General features: G+C 28.6%; 1 protein-coding gene across 1 annotated transcript; it reads right to left on the minus strand.

Annotated features, from left to right (window-relative positions):
• Positions 1 to 1,363: 1,363 nt before the first annotated feature.
• LOC149253398 (shikimate O-hydroxycinnamoyltransferase-like) lies at positions 1,364 to 4,675 on the minus strand. Its single transcript, XM_089456827.1, has 2 exons — positions 4,110 to 4,675; positions 1,364 to 2,496 (listed from the first exon to the last, which is right to left on the minus strand). Exons 1-2 carry the CDS (start codon positions 4,527 to 4,529, stop codon positions 1,612 to 1,614), a joined length of 1,305 nt encoding a protein of 434 aa, XP_089312953.1. The 5' UTR covers positions 4,530 to 4,675; the 3' UTR covers positions 1,364 to 1,611.
• Positions 4,676 to 13,650: the final 8,975 nt, after the last annotated feature.

Genomic DNA, 13,650 nt, shown 5'->3' on the forward strand with positions numbered 1-13,650 from the left:
ATATTGCCCTGCTTTTCAGGCGCCAGAAAATTTCTTCATTCTTCAGGATTTGCAGTTTCTTTTTATGGAGACTCTTGATGTGTTGTCTTTTTTCAAAAGATAAAGAATCATAATCCGTAGAATCTGCAACATTATCAAGTTCCTTTTGGATTTCTCGAAGCTCTTTTTTATTAGATTGTCTTTTCTGAAACTGCCATTCTTTTACAATTCTCCTGATTTTGTTCATCTTGTTCATGAAGTTCATCTGTTGTGAAGCAGATCCGCTTGCTGCTAACTCCCTCCATGCTTTTACAACAGTGTCATTAAAATCAGGCTCCTCTAGACATTGTCTATTGAATTTAAAGGGGATTCCTTTCCTGATTCCCATAGATCTCCATCCAAGAACTATCGGCCGGTGGTCCGATATGAAGCAATTTTCTACCGTAGAAAATGGCATGCCGAGGACATCTATCAGGCTGGCATGTAATAGAAATCTGTCGATTCTCTTAGCAATGAAAGCCTCTTCAATCCTTCCATTGTCCCAAGTGGGCAGAATTTTGGGCGGAAGTATGTCAATGAAATTTTTCATAAGAAATTCATTCCTAATCTTGGCAGCATTTGGATCCAGCTTCTTACTTTTGCCCCATATTTCATCCATGTTGAATGTAATATTAAGGTCACCTGCAATCAATAATGAATCAATATCAAAAACTTCCGATGCAAAGAGATCATCCCAAAATGCCGATCTGTTCCTGTAAGGAGCATATATGTTCAGAATGTTTATAGGACATATAAAACCTCTAATCTGAGCCGTAATAAGAATGCCAGCAATGCAACTGTATGCCTTCGCACATATCCATTGAGGGTCCCACAAAACTGCTAGACCACCAGATAATCCTACGGCATCAACAGCAGAGATATGCCATTGAGAAAGCATCTTCCTAAAATAAGATACAGTGACAGATACAGTATGCATAGTTTCTTGGATCAAAATGATTTTAGGACTCTTAAACAAAAATAGGTTTTTTAAGGCCAAGAACTTCAGGTCTGATAGATTGTAAATTATAAATGAAACCTTTAAAATTGTCATCCGCAAGAGCCAACCAGAAAAATCGCGACTCGACCTATTTTTAAAAAGTACGTGAAAAGCCAATGGAGTGTAAAGACAAAACTACTCCAATATATATACATCTCACATTTAATAATGAAATAAAAAAATTCATTAAAAAACACAAATTAAAAGATATATTAGGTTTTTAAACCTTTGTTAAAATGAAATTTGACCTTCTCTGTGTATAGCCTGCGGGATCGTCAATGTCTCATTAAAAACATCAAAATCTTGAATTTGTCCCATTTTTATTTCAATAACAATTGAGATCCTATTATTGCCAACTAATAATAATTTTTCAATCATTATAAAAACCCATACAACAATTTCTCAAAACAGACCATATGCTCTGCCCGGAATCTTATTACAATTGACAAACTTCCATCTGCATCAAAATTTATAGAACGAATTCTCAAAGTAGACCATATGCTCTGCCTGCAATCTTATTACAATTGACAGGCTTCCATCTTCCAATGAATATGGACTTTCTCTAACATTTTATTGTAATTCTAATGAAGTCATTATTAGAAATCATAGAACAATTTCTTAAAACCGTTCATCTGATCCTTCTGCAATTTTATTGCAACTGTCAAACTTCCATCATTGACAGGACTAGACAAAATGCAGATTGAGTTTTCAAAAGCAATGATGGCAGGACCCATATATATTGGCTTTCCCCAACCGAAGTCTGCATCATGGATAGGCAGTCGAGACCAGCTCGTGATGCAGAGATGAGGAGACCTGTATGTATGAGATCCTCGAACTAAAGCATTCAAATCATGTTGTGAATCCAAATAATCTAAAGCAGAACGCAAGTATTCATTGTCCATCCGGACCAAACCTTCATGAATGATACTTGCAGCATAATATAAAGGCTTTGAAGTCAGATCCCCAACCAGAGCCATAGGCGAAGCTATAAAAATAGCATTTCCAAAATAATTTGGAGGAAGAGGTGGCACTAGCCGATTACGACTGTCTATAGGAACATACATTTTGCTTTCTTCATCTTTCCTCAGATTTCCAGCTTTACAAACACATCTCCAAATGTGGCCTGACAGCATTTCATAACTACTGTATTTTACTTGATTGCCATTCTCTGTGGCCTTGGCCTTAAGGCTGTCTAACTGGTGCTTTGTGATTTTGAAAATGCCAATTGAGTTCTGGTTATCATTCATTGCACCATTTTTGTCATTCAGTGGTGAAGGTTGTTCATACTCTATATGATGAAACTTTGGACTGGCAATATTATCGGCCTGAAAAATACTTCTATCAAGATAGGGTTGAGTAATATCGGCTCCACGAGCTACAGCAGCCCAACTATTCATAAAATGTAAACCTGCAAATCCATCGCCCACAATGTGATTTATTCTCACACCTAGTGAAACTCCTCCACATTTGAAAAATGTTACCTGTAAATCAATAAATTGTACATAATGTTATGAAAATGTACACATACTACCGGACGAAAAAATTCAATCTCATGCACTGTTAACATTGCTATGTACAAAGAATCAATATGAAAAGTCAACAGTCTTATACAATTGTCATATAAAAATTTATATAATTAATGTTTTCGGATTATGTTTTTACTGCTGGGATTTAAACACAAGAGTTTTTAAAAGTAGAATAAATAAAATTTACTAAAATATAAAATTATCTACTAAAGGTTTTTCAAAACAAAAAAAAATTAAATAAAATTATATATAAAAAATTATATTTCTAAATTTTTATATATAGTTATTAACATTAATTACAAGTTGGTGTTTTTTTTAAATTTCAAATATAAAACCAGTTAAAAAATCTCTTATAAAATATTTTTTTTATAATTTATAATTTATAATATTTATTTTAAAATAAAGTTTTTTAATCATAAAACTGAATATTAAATTGATAGAGTCAAGTTTCAATATTACAACTTTTGAGAAAAAGTTTTCTTAATAAAGCCACCTGTGTTTGTTTAAATCTCACTGAACTATTAAATGCCTAGGTGACCTGTGTTCAAATCTCACTGAACTGCTAAACCGGTGCAGTAGAAAACAACATTTAACTTTAAAAAAATGTTAAATCAATATACTTCTTAATTCCTAATTTAATTTAAATTATAATTTAAATTTCTAATATTTATTTCTAAAATAAACCGTCTTTCTCAGTCATAAGATTGAATAGCACATATAAAAAACAATTAACTTAAAAACAATTAAATTAAATGAAAAGATAATTCCTCTTTTCAAATGTAATCTATAATTTATCAAATTTGAAAGATAATTCCTCTTTTCAAATGTAATCTATAATTTATCAAATTTGAACCGTGTTTAAAAATGATAATGATTAAAAAATATATCATATAGGTTTTTATTTAATAAAAAGATTAAAATAAATTTACCTTTAAATTAATTTTATATTTTAGATGAACCTATGGGATCTTATATAGCTCATACTTTTAGTCGTAACATGTGCAAGTCTCACCTCCTCTACCATGTAAAATTGCATAGCTATAAACATTATCACAATAACAAAAAGAACTTAATTCATATTTTAACAGTTGTAAATTTTGGGAATAAATAGTAATTTAATTTTTATATTTAGGTTTTTGTGATTTATAATGAATTAAGCAAAAAATTTTGGTAGAATAAAGGAATTTAATTGTCAGAACTAACTTGAAACAAATGACTTTTCTAATAATGAAGAATCTAATTGCCAAAATTAACTGTGAAACAGTTAACTTTTCTAATAATTCTTAGATTTCAAGATATTTCCAAAACTTCTTTAAGATTCTCAGATTTCGAAATATTATCAAAATACAGCGATGAAACAGTTAACTTCTCTCCTACTTCTCAGATTCAGAAATATTCCCAAAATATGACGATTCAGAAATATTCCCAAAATATGCAATCGACCTACCTTAATGCTATCCTAACCTATCAAATAAATTGGATTAAAAGAATAATTAGGAAAATAAATTGGATTAAAAGAATAATTAGTAAAATAAATTTGGATCTAGTTAAAGGAAATATTAGTTCACCTGAACTAGGAGCAGAGGGTGGGTATGAATGTCTTCTGCAGTACAATTAAGGCGGGGAAGAAGCTGACACAGCTCTGGACTGGGTGCAAAATCACCAAAATCGTCAATGGTAGAATCTGTTACAGCCTCACTAAGCTCACCTCCCTCCCCGTTACAGTTAATTTGCAGACGCCCATGCGCATCCTTTCCGAGTCTTCCTGCAATCGGATAGAAGGGCACCAGAACTTTGCTAAGTGCATCCTTAAGAATATCCATTGAAAACAACTGAGGTGCAGCAGTGCCAGAGGGCCTGTAGATATATACAGTACTAGCATGCGTTCTCCCCACTACCAGATCCAGATTTGAAAGCCAAACATTCCCCCGTGGAGTCGGTGCAGAGGGCAGCACCGTTTCACAGCTTTTCACTTTTATATTAACCATTTTTGCAGGATACGACGTTCGCTCTGAGGAAACAAGATGCAGGAAAAAGAAGGTATGGATCGATTTCAATATGGAACAACCTCCATATTTATAGAATACGGAGTGAAGATTAAGTCAGGTCCTTCATTTGACGATGAATTTTAATTATTTTCCGCAGGCACAGAGTCTCCATTAAATTATTCATAATGCCGAATTTTCCTTCACCAATTCAGCACTATACTGTTGGCATCTACAGGCTGTTAATTATTAATTAAAACCTTACATCCGTATGACCAGCATGAAAATGCGCATGGATGACGTAGTCTCTTCATTATAAAAGCGTAATGATGAGCAATCTCTATTATTATATTTTTATAAAAATGAGTTCTAAGTTAAATTGTAATACACTTAAAAGAAAAATAATAAACTTATATTATTATTTGATACCTCATGGCGATAGGAGACTTCATTAAAAAAATTCTCACGTTTCTACTGATTTGACTATTAAATTTATAAAGGTATAAATACTTACACAGAGTAGGAGCAAAAACATATTATGACCTTTTGGACTCCTTCAAATTGTGTGGAATTATATATATTACATTTCTCTTGATTGTGATGAAAATTATACTCCTACTTTTTTGGATTCATTCAAATTGTATTATGTGGAAACTAATTTAAAATAAAATATTTTATATAATTTTAAATATTTTCATGGTTAATTATTTAATATTATAAAAATTAATTGATATTTATGGATTAATGTAAAGTATTAATGAGTTAAGTAGTTAAAATATATTATTGAATGGTTTACTTAATGGTTAGGGTTATATTTAGTTAGTGAATTTATAGTTAAATAGTGTGTTGGTTACTACATTAATGTTGATGAGATTTGTTTGGTTGGTTTCAAGATATAAATTTTGCAGTGTTCTTAATTTGCGAATAAAATAAATTTTGTATGGGGATTCTTTTTTAAATTTTCTCTTCAAATAACATTTGGTTTTTAGTTTTATTCATTATTTAAATATTATACATTATATGTTTTTATTAAAAAAAATTATGAATATAAAACTAATTTTTTTTAATATAATTTTTGTATTTTATCTTAATATTTTTTAATTGATGTTTGATCATAATTAACCAAATAATATTATAGGTATAAATGTTTTATATTACTTTCGAAAGATCAAACATATAAAACAATGTGTATTCTCACTATCCAAGTGGCATATACATTATATGTTTTTATTAAAAAAAAAATTATGAATATAAAACTTAATTTTTGTTAATATAACTTTGTATTTTATCTTAATATTTTTTTAATTAATGTTTCACCATAAAATATACGGTCAACCAAATAATATTATAGGTATAAATGTTTTTTATTACTTTCGAAAGATCAAAAATATAAAAACAAGATGTATTCCCACTATCCAAGTGACATACATTATATGTTTTTATTAAATATGAATATAAAACTAAATTTTTGTTAATATAATATTTGTGTTTTAACTTAATATTTTTTAATTAATGTTTGACAATAAAGTATACCTCAACCAAGTAATATTATAAGTATAAATATTTTAGATTACTTTCGAAAAATCAAACATATAAAACAATGTGTATTCTCACTATCCAACTGACATATACATTATATGTTTTTATTAAAAAAAAATTATGAATATAAAAGTAAATTTTCGTTAATATAAATTTTGTATTTTATCTTAATATTTTTTTAATTAATGTTTGACCATAAAGTATAAGTCATCCAAGAAATATTATAAAGATCAAATATATAAAACAATATGTATTCCCGCTAAACCAATTATTTGAGCCAATTGTGTATCATTACTATTTATGTAATTTCAAATATTTTACAAATTATGCTAAATAATTTTTGAAAAAATTTCAAGTAGTTTGGTGAGATCCACTAGCTATAATATATTTTGAAGAGAAACAATCAATATTACCTTTCAATGTGATGAGTGTACAAAAGAAGGAAATTATAAATAATAAAACAAATGTGAACCTACTTTTAAATAGGAAATTGGCAGAATTTTAACATTTCAAATAATAATAATACATAGGGCACATTTTGAAGAATCCATAAACTTTTGAAAAGAAGAAGAATAAAGTTCTCCTTAGACAGGTAACACCCAAAGAGCCCAAATACTATTGTGTTTAGCCTCGGGTATGAATGCACCAAACACATCATAGCTTCCATAACCACACATTCAGTATTTTCATATCACTAATGTGCCAACACTAAAGAAACTGCATACAACTCTTAAAATCAAATCAAAATATACTATTTCATTTGGATAAACAAGAAAAGTCAATTAATGTTTTATATAGAATATCAATGGTCCATGGGAGTAGCCATGTTGTGTGAGTCTCAACATTTAAGCTTCAGGCTTAGTTGTTCATGCTTTAGGCTTTAAATGTGTACAATGTAGGATTGCATGGTGTGAGTGAAGACAATAACTATTTTTACCTCATAAGTCCAAATATCTATTATGTGTGAGTCTATCCTTATCTTCATGTCTCAGCACTACTGAGGCATTCTTTTCTAATCTTGAAGTATCATCTTGAAGAATTAGTATTGTAGTATCATCTTAAAGAATTAGTATTGTGGGTTACAAGTAGTGGGATACTTATACTAGAGTTTCAACGAATTACTATTATGGATGTTACATAGTAAGATACTTATATGGGAATTTCAACCATGAAGATCACTAATTTTTTTGATTTTTCCTATAATTTTATTTGGAATTTCATATATATATATATATGAGTTAAATTATAAAATCAACAATCGAATTAACAATTTGAAAAATAAAATAACTATGAAGAATAATTTAAATATTTGCATAATTATAATATATATATTATTGACTTGTATTATACAACAAATTCTTATTTTATATATATATATATAATTAAAAAAATATTTTATAGATATTTTATATTATTATCTATTTATTAAATATATGGATAACTGAATCAAAATTAAAAAAAAAAAAAAAAATCAAAATAAATGCACTCATCAACGTCTTAATAATAAATAAATAAAACTAACTTACAGTAATCTTTTAGACTTCAAATTAAAAAATATATATATTATAGGAAATTTTCTATTTATTATAAATTTTCCTACCTTAAATAAAAATATTAGAGGAAACTCGCACTAGCCATGAAAGTGTTTAAAGGATACCTTGAACCCTACGATTCACCATGATTGTGTGTTCCCTCGTTATCGGGTTTTTTTGGTTAGTTTTATATTTTAAGAATCTTTAAAAAATATACTAAGAAGAATATTTCGCTATATGTCCTTTCGTAATGATATTTTTCTATGATTCCCCATGATTGTCTTGTTTCCCTCGCTATAATGTTTTTGGTTAGTTTTATATTATAAAAATTAAAAAAAAAATCTATAAAATAATTGAGATATATGTGAAAGGACTCAAATAAAAATTAAATTACTCAGAATTTTTGTAAAATCAAGAATTATATATATAGATATATTTTGTTGAAATTAAGAGATATATTTTTCGAAAGAGTGAGTTCGTGTGAGCTTTAGGTTAGGATTTAGTTCTTATTTTTTAGGAATTTGTTCTAATTTTTTTATTTGTTTGTAAATTATATATATTCTTGATGTTTAATGATGAATGTAGAGTGTTTTGTAAGAGGCAATTTCCAAATAAAATCTCTCACCTGTGAGCTGCTCAATTTGATGAATATATTATGGTTCTTCTATTTTTAACATGGTATCGTAACTTCCGGATTGAGTGAGTGAAAGCCAGAATGCTTTGGTGATTGAGAGTGCCTAAGTGGTTGCATTGTGGACCTGAGTGATACGAAAGAGGCCCGGTGGCAAGAAGGCAAAGTGGTGAAGTATAGCATGAGAATTTTTTTCTCGGGGGATAATTGAAGCAACGTCGGATTCATAGTTGGAAATAGCATTGACCTAGCTTTGGAGCAGCGCGGATTTGACCGGAAAACAGCGCTGAGTTGGCCCGTTGACTGCATGGTTGCCGTGGAGACCTGCCGAGCAGTTGAGCAGGCGGTGCAATGTGGTCGAGAAGGGCAGGCCGATCGGTGGCAACTTGGTGCCGAGTGTGTGGCCAAACTCTGCGTTGTGTATCCCCAGCCGACGTCTCAAGATTGGATCGCCACTTATATAAAAAATTATTCCATTTTCGCCGAATTCACTTTAATGATATTTAAAGTGGAAATAATCAAGATGGCGTCACTTTGTCCGGATTACCATACTTAGTCGTTGGAACTTGGCAGTTACTGCAGTAATCCTGATAAGGAGTTGGTGAGGATAAGAGTTATTTGTGAGAATCAAAACTCCATTATGGAGCGCATCTAATCTTTCACAATTCTGATAGTGACATTTCGTAAATGAATGTATAACTCTTCCATTAGTTGACCAATTTCGTTGAGTGGCGAAATTGGACAGTAAGAAAGAACGATGGCATAATACCAGAGGGAGGTTTCTTATAACAATAGGTACCAAGGCCAAATGACATCATTGAAACCACAGTCATGCCAATGTTTTCAGCCCATTTATAAAAACACTTATATCAATGTTTTCAGCTAATATATAATTTTTTTATGAAAGTAAAGTCAAAAATATTTATTTATTTATTTAAAGAAAAATGAATGTTTTGGTTGGTTGTAATTTGTAATTAATATAACGTCAATTTAATTATTATTATTATTATTATATAACTAAATAAATTTGGTTTTGGATCTTGTTTCATTAAAATAAGTATAAATTAAATAGTTAATAAATCTATTAGATATAAATCTATAATAATCATCAAAATACTTATTTCATAAAAAATTATGAAAATCTAACTTTATTATTACTAATTTTTATAAAATATAAGCTAAATATATATACATTTAAAAAAGTATGGATAAAGATTGTTAACCATAGAGATTTCTGTGCACTTTATTATAGAGATTTTTAATTTGTAAACCAGTAATAAGCCAATATCATGCTCATCAATACAATATACCTAAAAACTATAATTCTTAAATAAATTAAATCTTTACCATCCACTATTGATAATTAAATTAAATTACAAAATTTCTATTTAAAAATAAATATATTTATCAATTTTAATTAAAATAAATGTTTTCCCTCCTAAGTAAAAAGTATAATTCATAAAATAATTTAATTAACTATATCCCCCATAATTAATGAAATATTATGTTCTATAAAATTCCAAATTTATATATCAACCCATTTAACTAAAAAGCAAAAAGCAAAACACCATAAACTTCAATGAAATACAAATATGACGAGACAGTGGCACTGGGCATGAAAGAATTTAAAGGTTAGCTTTCCCCAGCTATCATGGGTTTTTGATTGGTTTAATATATTATGAATCTTTTTAAAAAATATACCCATAAGAATAAGTATTATGTCTTTTTTTATGGTTTTATATTTTAGGAGTTAAAGAAAAAAAAAAATACTCCAGTAAGAATAATTTACTATAATGTTTTTCTGTAAGAATAATTTTCTACAATGCATTATGAGTTCAGCCACTATCATGTTTTTGGTTGGTTTTATGTTATTATTATTTTTTTTTTTAATTTAAAAATATATTAATAAAAAATAATTGAGTTGCATTTTGAAAAAATTCTAAATTTTAATAATATTTAAAAAATATATATATGGATAAGAATAATTGATATTTTTTTTTATGATTTTATATTTTAAGAAATTTTTTTTTTAAATATTTTAGTAAGAATAATTCACTATCGTGTCTTTTTATAGGAATAATTCTCTACAATACACCATGAGTTGAGCCACTATCATGTTTTTGGTTGGTTTATATTATTAGATTTTTTTCTTTTAATTTAAAAATATACTAATAAAAACTAATTTAGTTGCATTTTGAAAAACTCACAAATTTGATATTAAAATCATATTTAATTTTTTTGGTTTTATGTTTTAGGAATCTTTTAAAAAAAATATACCAATAAGAATAATTTAATTGGTATAATGTCTTTTTTATGGTTTTATATTTTAAGAATTTTTAAAAAAATATTCTAGTAAGAATAATTCACTATCATGTCTTTCCTACAATGCACCATGAGTTGAGACACTCATGTTTTTGGTTGGTTTTATATTATTAGTTTTTTTATTAAATAAAAATATACTAAAATAAAATAATTGAGTTGCATTTTGGAAAAACTCAAAAATTTGATATTAAAATCTTATTCAATTTTTTTTATAAATTTTTTTATATTTTAAGAATCTTTAAAAGCATATATTAATAATAGTATATTCTTATTAAATATATTTTGAGAAGACAAAAAAATTAGACATATAATAATCATAAGAAAATTGACATTAAAATTACATTCATGAAAAATTTGTAATATCACATGTCATATAGGTAATATTTATTTCAAAATAACCCCTATGCTATTTATAAAAACATTACCATATTTTATATATCATAACATTATATTTTCTAATTTTAGTTGCAAATCACATTACAACAATTTACTTTTCACACGTCTTTATGCTGCTGTTAAGTTACCTATGCTTAATCACATTAACAATATTAATCACAATTGTTTTTAATAAAATCATACCTTCTACAAAATATTGGCATGCACAAAACATTCGTCAAATACATTCAAGATGTATTTCACTTTCACATACATCTATGTTTTCAACATTTCAACATAATAGAAATTATTGGTCTTATTGATTTTCATAATCCACCTTTATGTATTAAAAGTAATATAAGCAGCAAGGAAACATCCCCCAGATGTTAAAACAAGGTTTCCATAAAGTTGTTTTTCCAAAACAACAGTTAAGGGAATAATATTTTAATCAACAACATTCCCATAATTTCTAACTCATGGAACATGTAATTTAATTTATGCATATGCATTTAATCAACACCCATTAATGCATACCACTAACATCATTCTTGAGTCATCAATTTGTAAAATTGTGAAATTTTGAACTTGATTACCACTAGTTCTACCATTAAGCTGGTAAAACCATCAAATCAATCACTTCAACGACACTATTGTATTATGATCCAAGTCCTTTGTAGGTTTCAAGAACTTACAGTCACTTGTATGCATTGCTAAACAAGTATCTACGTTGCAATCATTGTAGCTTCTTGCATACAATATTGTTATGCATAAAAACATATGCAAAGCTTTATTCACATAAAACATTGAGTTAACATTAATGTGTAAATGTAATAACATTTAGGGTAACAATCTAGACATTCTCAAATTCCACATTGTATTGTTACCAACAGACTAGCACATGAAGTAAAGTACTTTTTTACAACTTGTAGTAAGTTGTAGTCAAAATTGATTCATGCATATAAGTTTTAATAGTTACCCATGCAAAAGTAACTAATCAATTTGCTACCAACGATCTTAAATTTGACCATGACATGACTCAATAGTTTTTTAGCCATTACAGTTAAGACTTATCACTTGAATTATTATCTATCTTTAACATATACAGGGGTTATTTTTAAAACATCGCATTGTCCACTTTTAGGACATTCCCCATCTAATACAGTCTTTCATTATCACATACATGTATTCATTCTTTACAAGCAATGCATTGTAACTTTCGTCATGTTCATTAAATGTATCATTAATCTTGCAAAGGTTGGTAGTCAATTCTCACTTTCACTAGTGACTAAGGATCTTTCATAGATGCAACAAAGATTTTTTTTTATCCTTATCAAGATTCAAATGTCATGAGCACAATTTTGCAACAAACTTTATTACTTACTACTATTCATTGTGGTTATAAACATGCATCATGTAAAAGTAGTCTACTGCATATATCGTTATGTAGCTTATTAGAATCATACTTGAGTTAATGTTCACTAGTATCATATACTTCATTTCTAATTACCAATTCCCAAAAGGCACCAATGTTGTAAGTCTCAACTCTGATACCATTTGTGACATTCCCGATAACCTCGCATGAAAATGCATGGAATAAGAATCTTTTTACTACATTTTCAAACATGTAATTTTCTGAATTACTTTCCATATTCCTTCAATAGCCATTAAATAAATCATCATCATTACATAGAGTAATCTTTAGTAAAGGAATAGTAAGTTACACAACCATTAACTACCACTGTTTTAATATATTAACTTAAATTTCATGGTGTAACCTTGCATCAATTCCATGATTATTTTAACTCAGTTAATTAATCACATTATCCATAAGTCAAATGCCACATCATGCAATGAATAAATATAATAAGAATGGTAGAGTAGGCAATCACACCATTGAACATCAATATACCCTAGAAACCCCATAGGGTGAAAACCAACAAATGATTAATTTTATTATTAAACACTCATGAGGGTGTCCATTTTGAGAAATATAGGGCATGAATAGTTAAAATATTTCTCTGCTTGATAATTTATTGTGATATACATTTACTTCTTAGCTTATAGTATTTTCTTTGTTATGTTAATATTGTGTTCTTTTCATCAAGAAAAATACCAATATGCATAATAAAAGACAAGTGACATAGTTTGTAGGCTTGTCAACCAAGGCCAAAACCTCTCACGTCTTGAGAAGAAAACCCGATCAAATATCTTCTTATAGATCTTTAAATGATGAGTACCAAGACCGTTACAAAGACTCTTAACTCTAGTATCCTCTCAAGAACCTTGTAACTAACCTTGATGTTCTTCTTCTTCCCTTTCTCAACTTTCTTCTTGATCTTAATCTACTCTCCTCGGCTCCTTCTAGAGAAACTTGACCTCTATCCTTCACACTACTCCTTCTCGACTTCCTCTAGAGAGACTCACTCTCTATCCTTCACACTACTTCTTCTCGGTTTCTAGAGAATCTCGATCTCTATGATATTTGGCTCGATCACCCAGAACAAGTACCCCAGAAGAATCCTTCCTTCGTTGATCCCAAAAGAAACTCTTCTTCGCTAACCCTAGAATAAACTTCTCCTTCGCTTGTCCAGAGGAAACTTCCCTTGCTATTCCAAGAAGAATCTTCCTTTGTTATGCCCAGAAGAATCCTCCTTTTCTATGCCCAGAAGAATCCTCGTTATCCATTTTTGCACCTCTCTTTTTAGCCTCTTTCTTCACACTTCTT

Source organism: Pinus tabuliformis, chromosome 7 (genome assembly GCF_031772625.1).
Source record: "Pinus tabuliformis cultivar Carrire ecotype Pingquan chromosome 7, CPIR1, whole genome shotgun sequence".
Lineage (NCBI taxonomy): Eukaryota > Viridiplantae > Streptophyta > Pinopsida > Pinales > Pinaceae > Pinus > Pinus tabuliformis.

What these genes read in the sequence shown, in the direction of transcription:
- LOC149253398 (XM_089456827.1), bottom strand. Translation starts at nt 4,529, where the DNA reads ATGGTTAATATAAAAGTGAAAAGCTGTGAAACGGTGCTGCCCTCTGCA. An exon ending in ACCCTCTGCTCCTAGTTCAG is followed by an intron (nt 2,497 to 4,109) that starts GTGAACTAATAT and finishes ATTGATTTACAG; the next exon opens with GTAACATTTTTCAAATGTGG.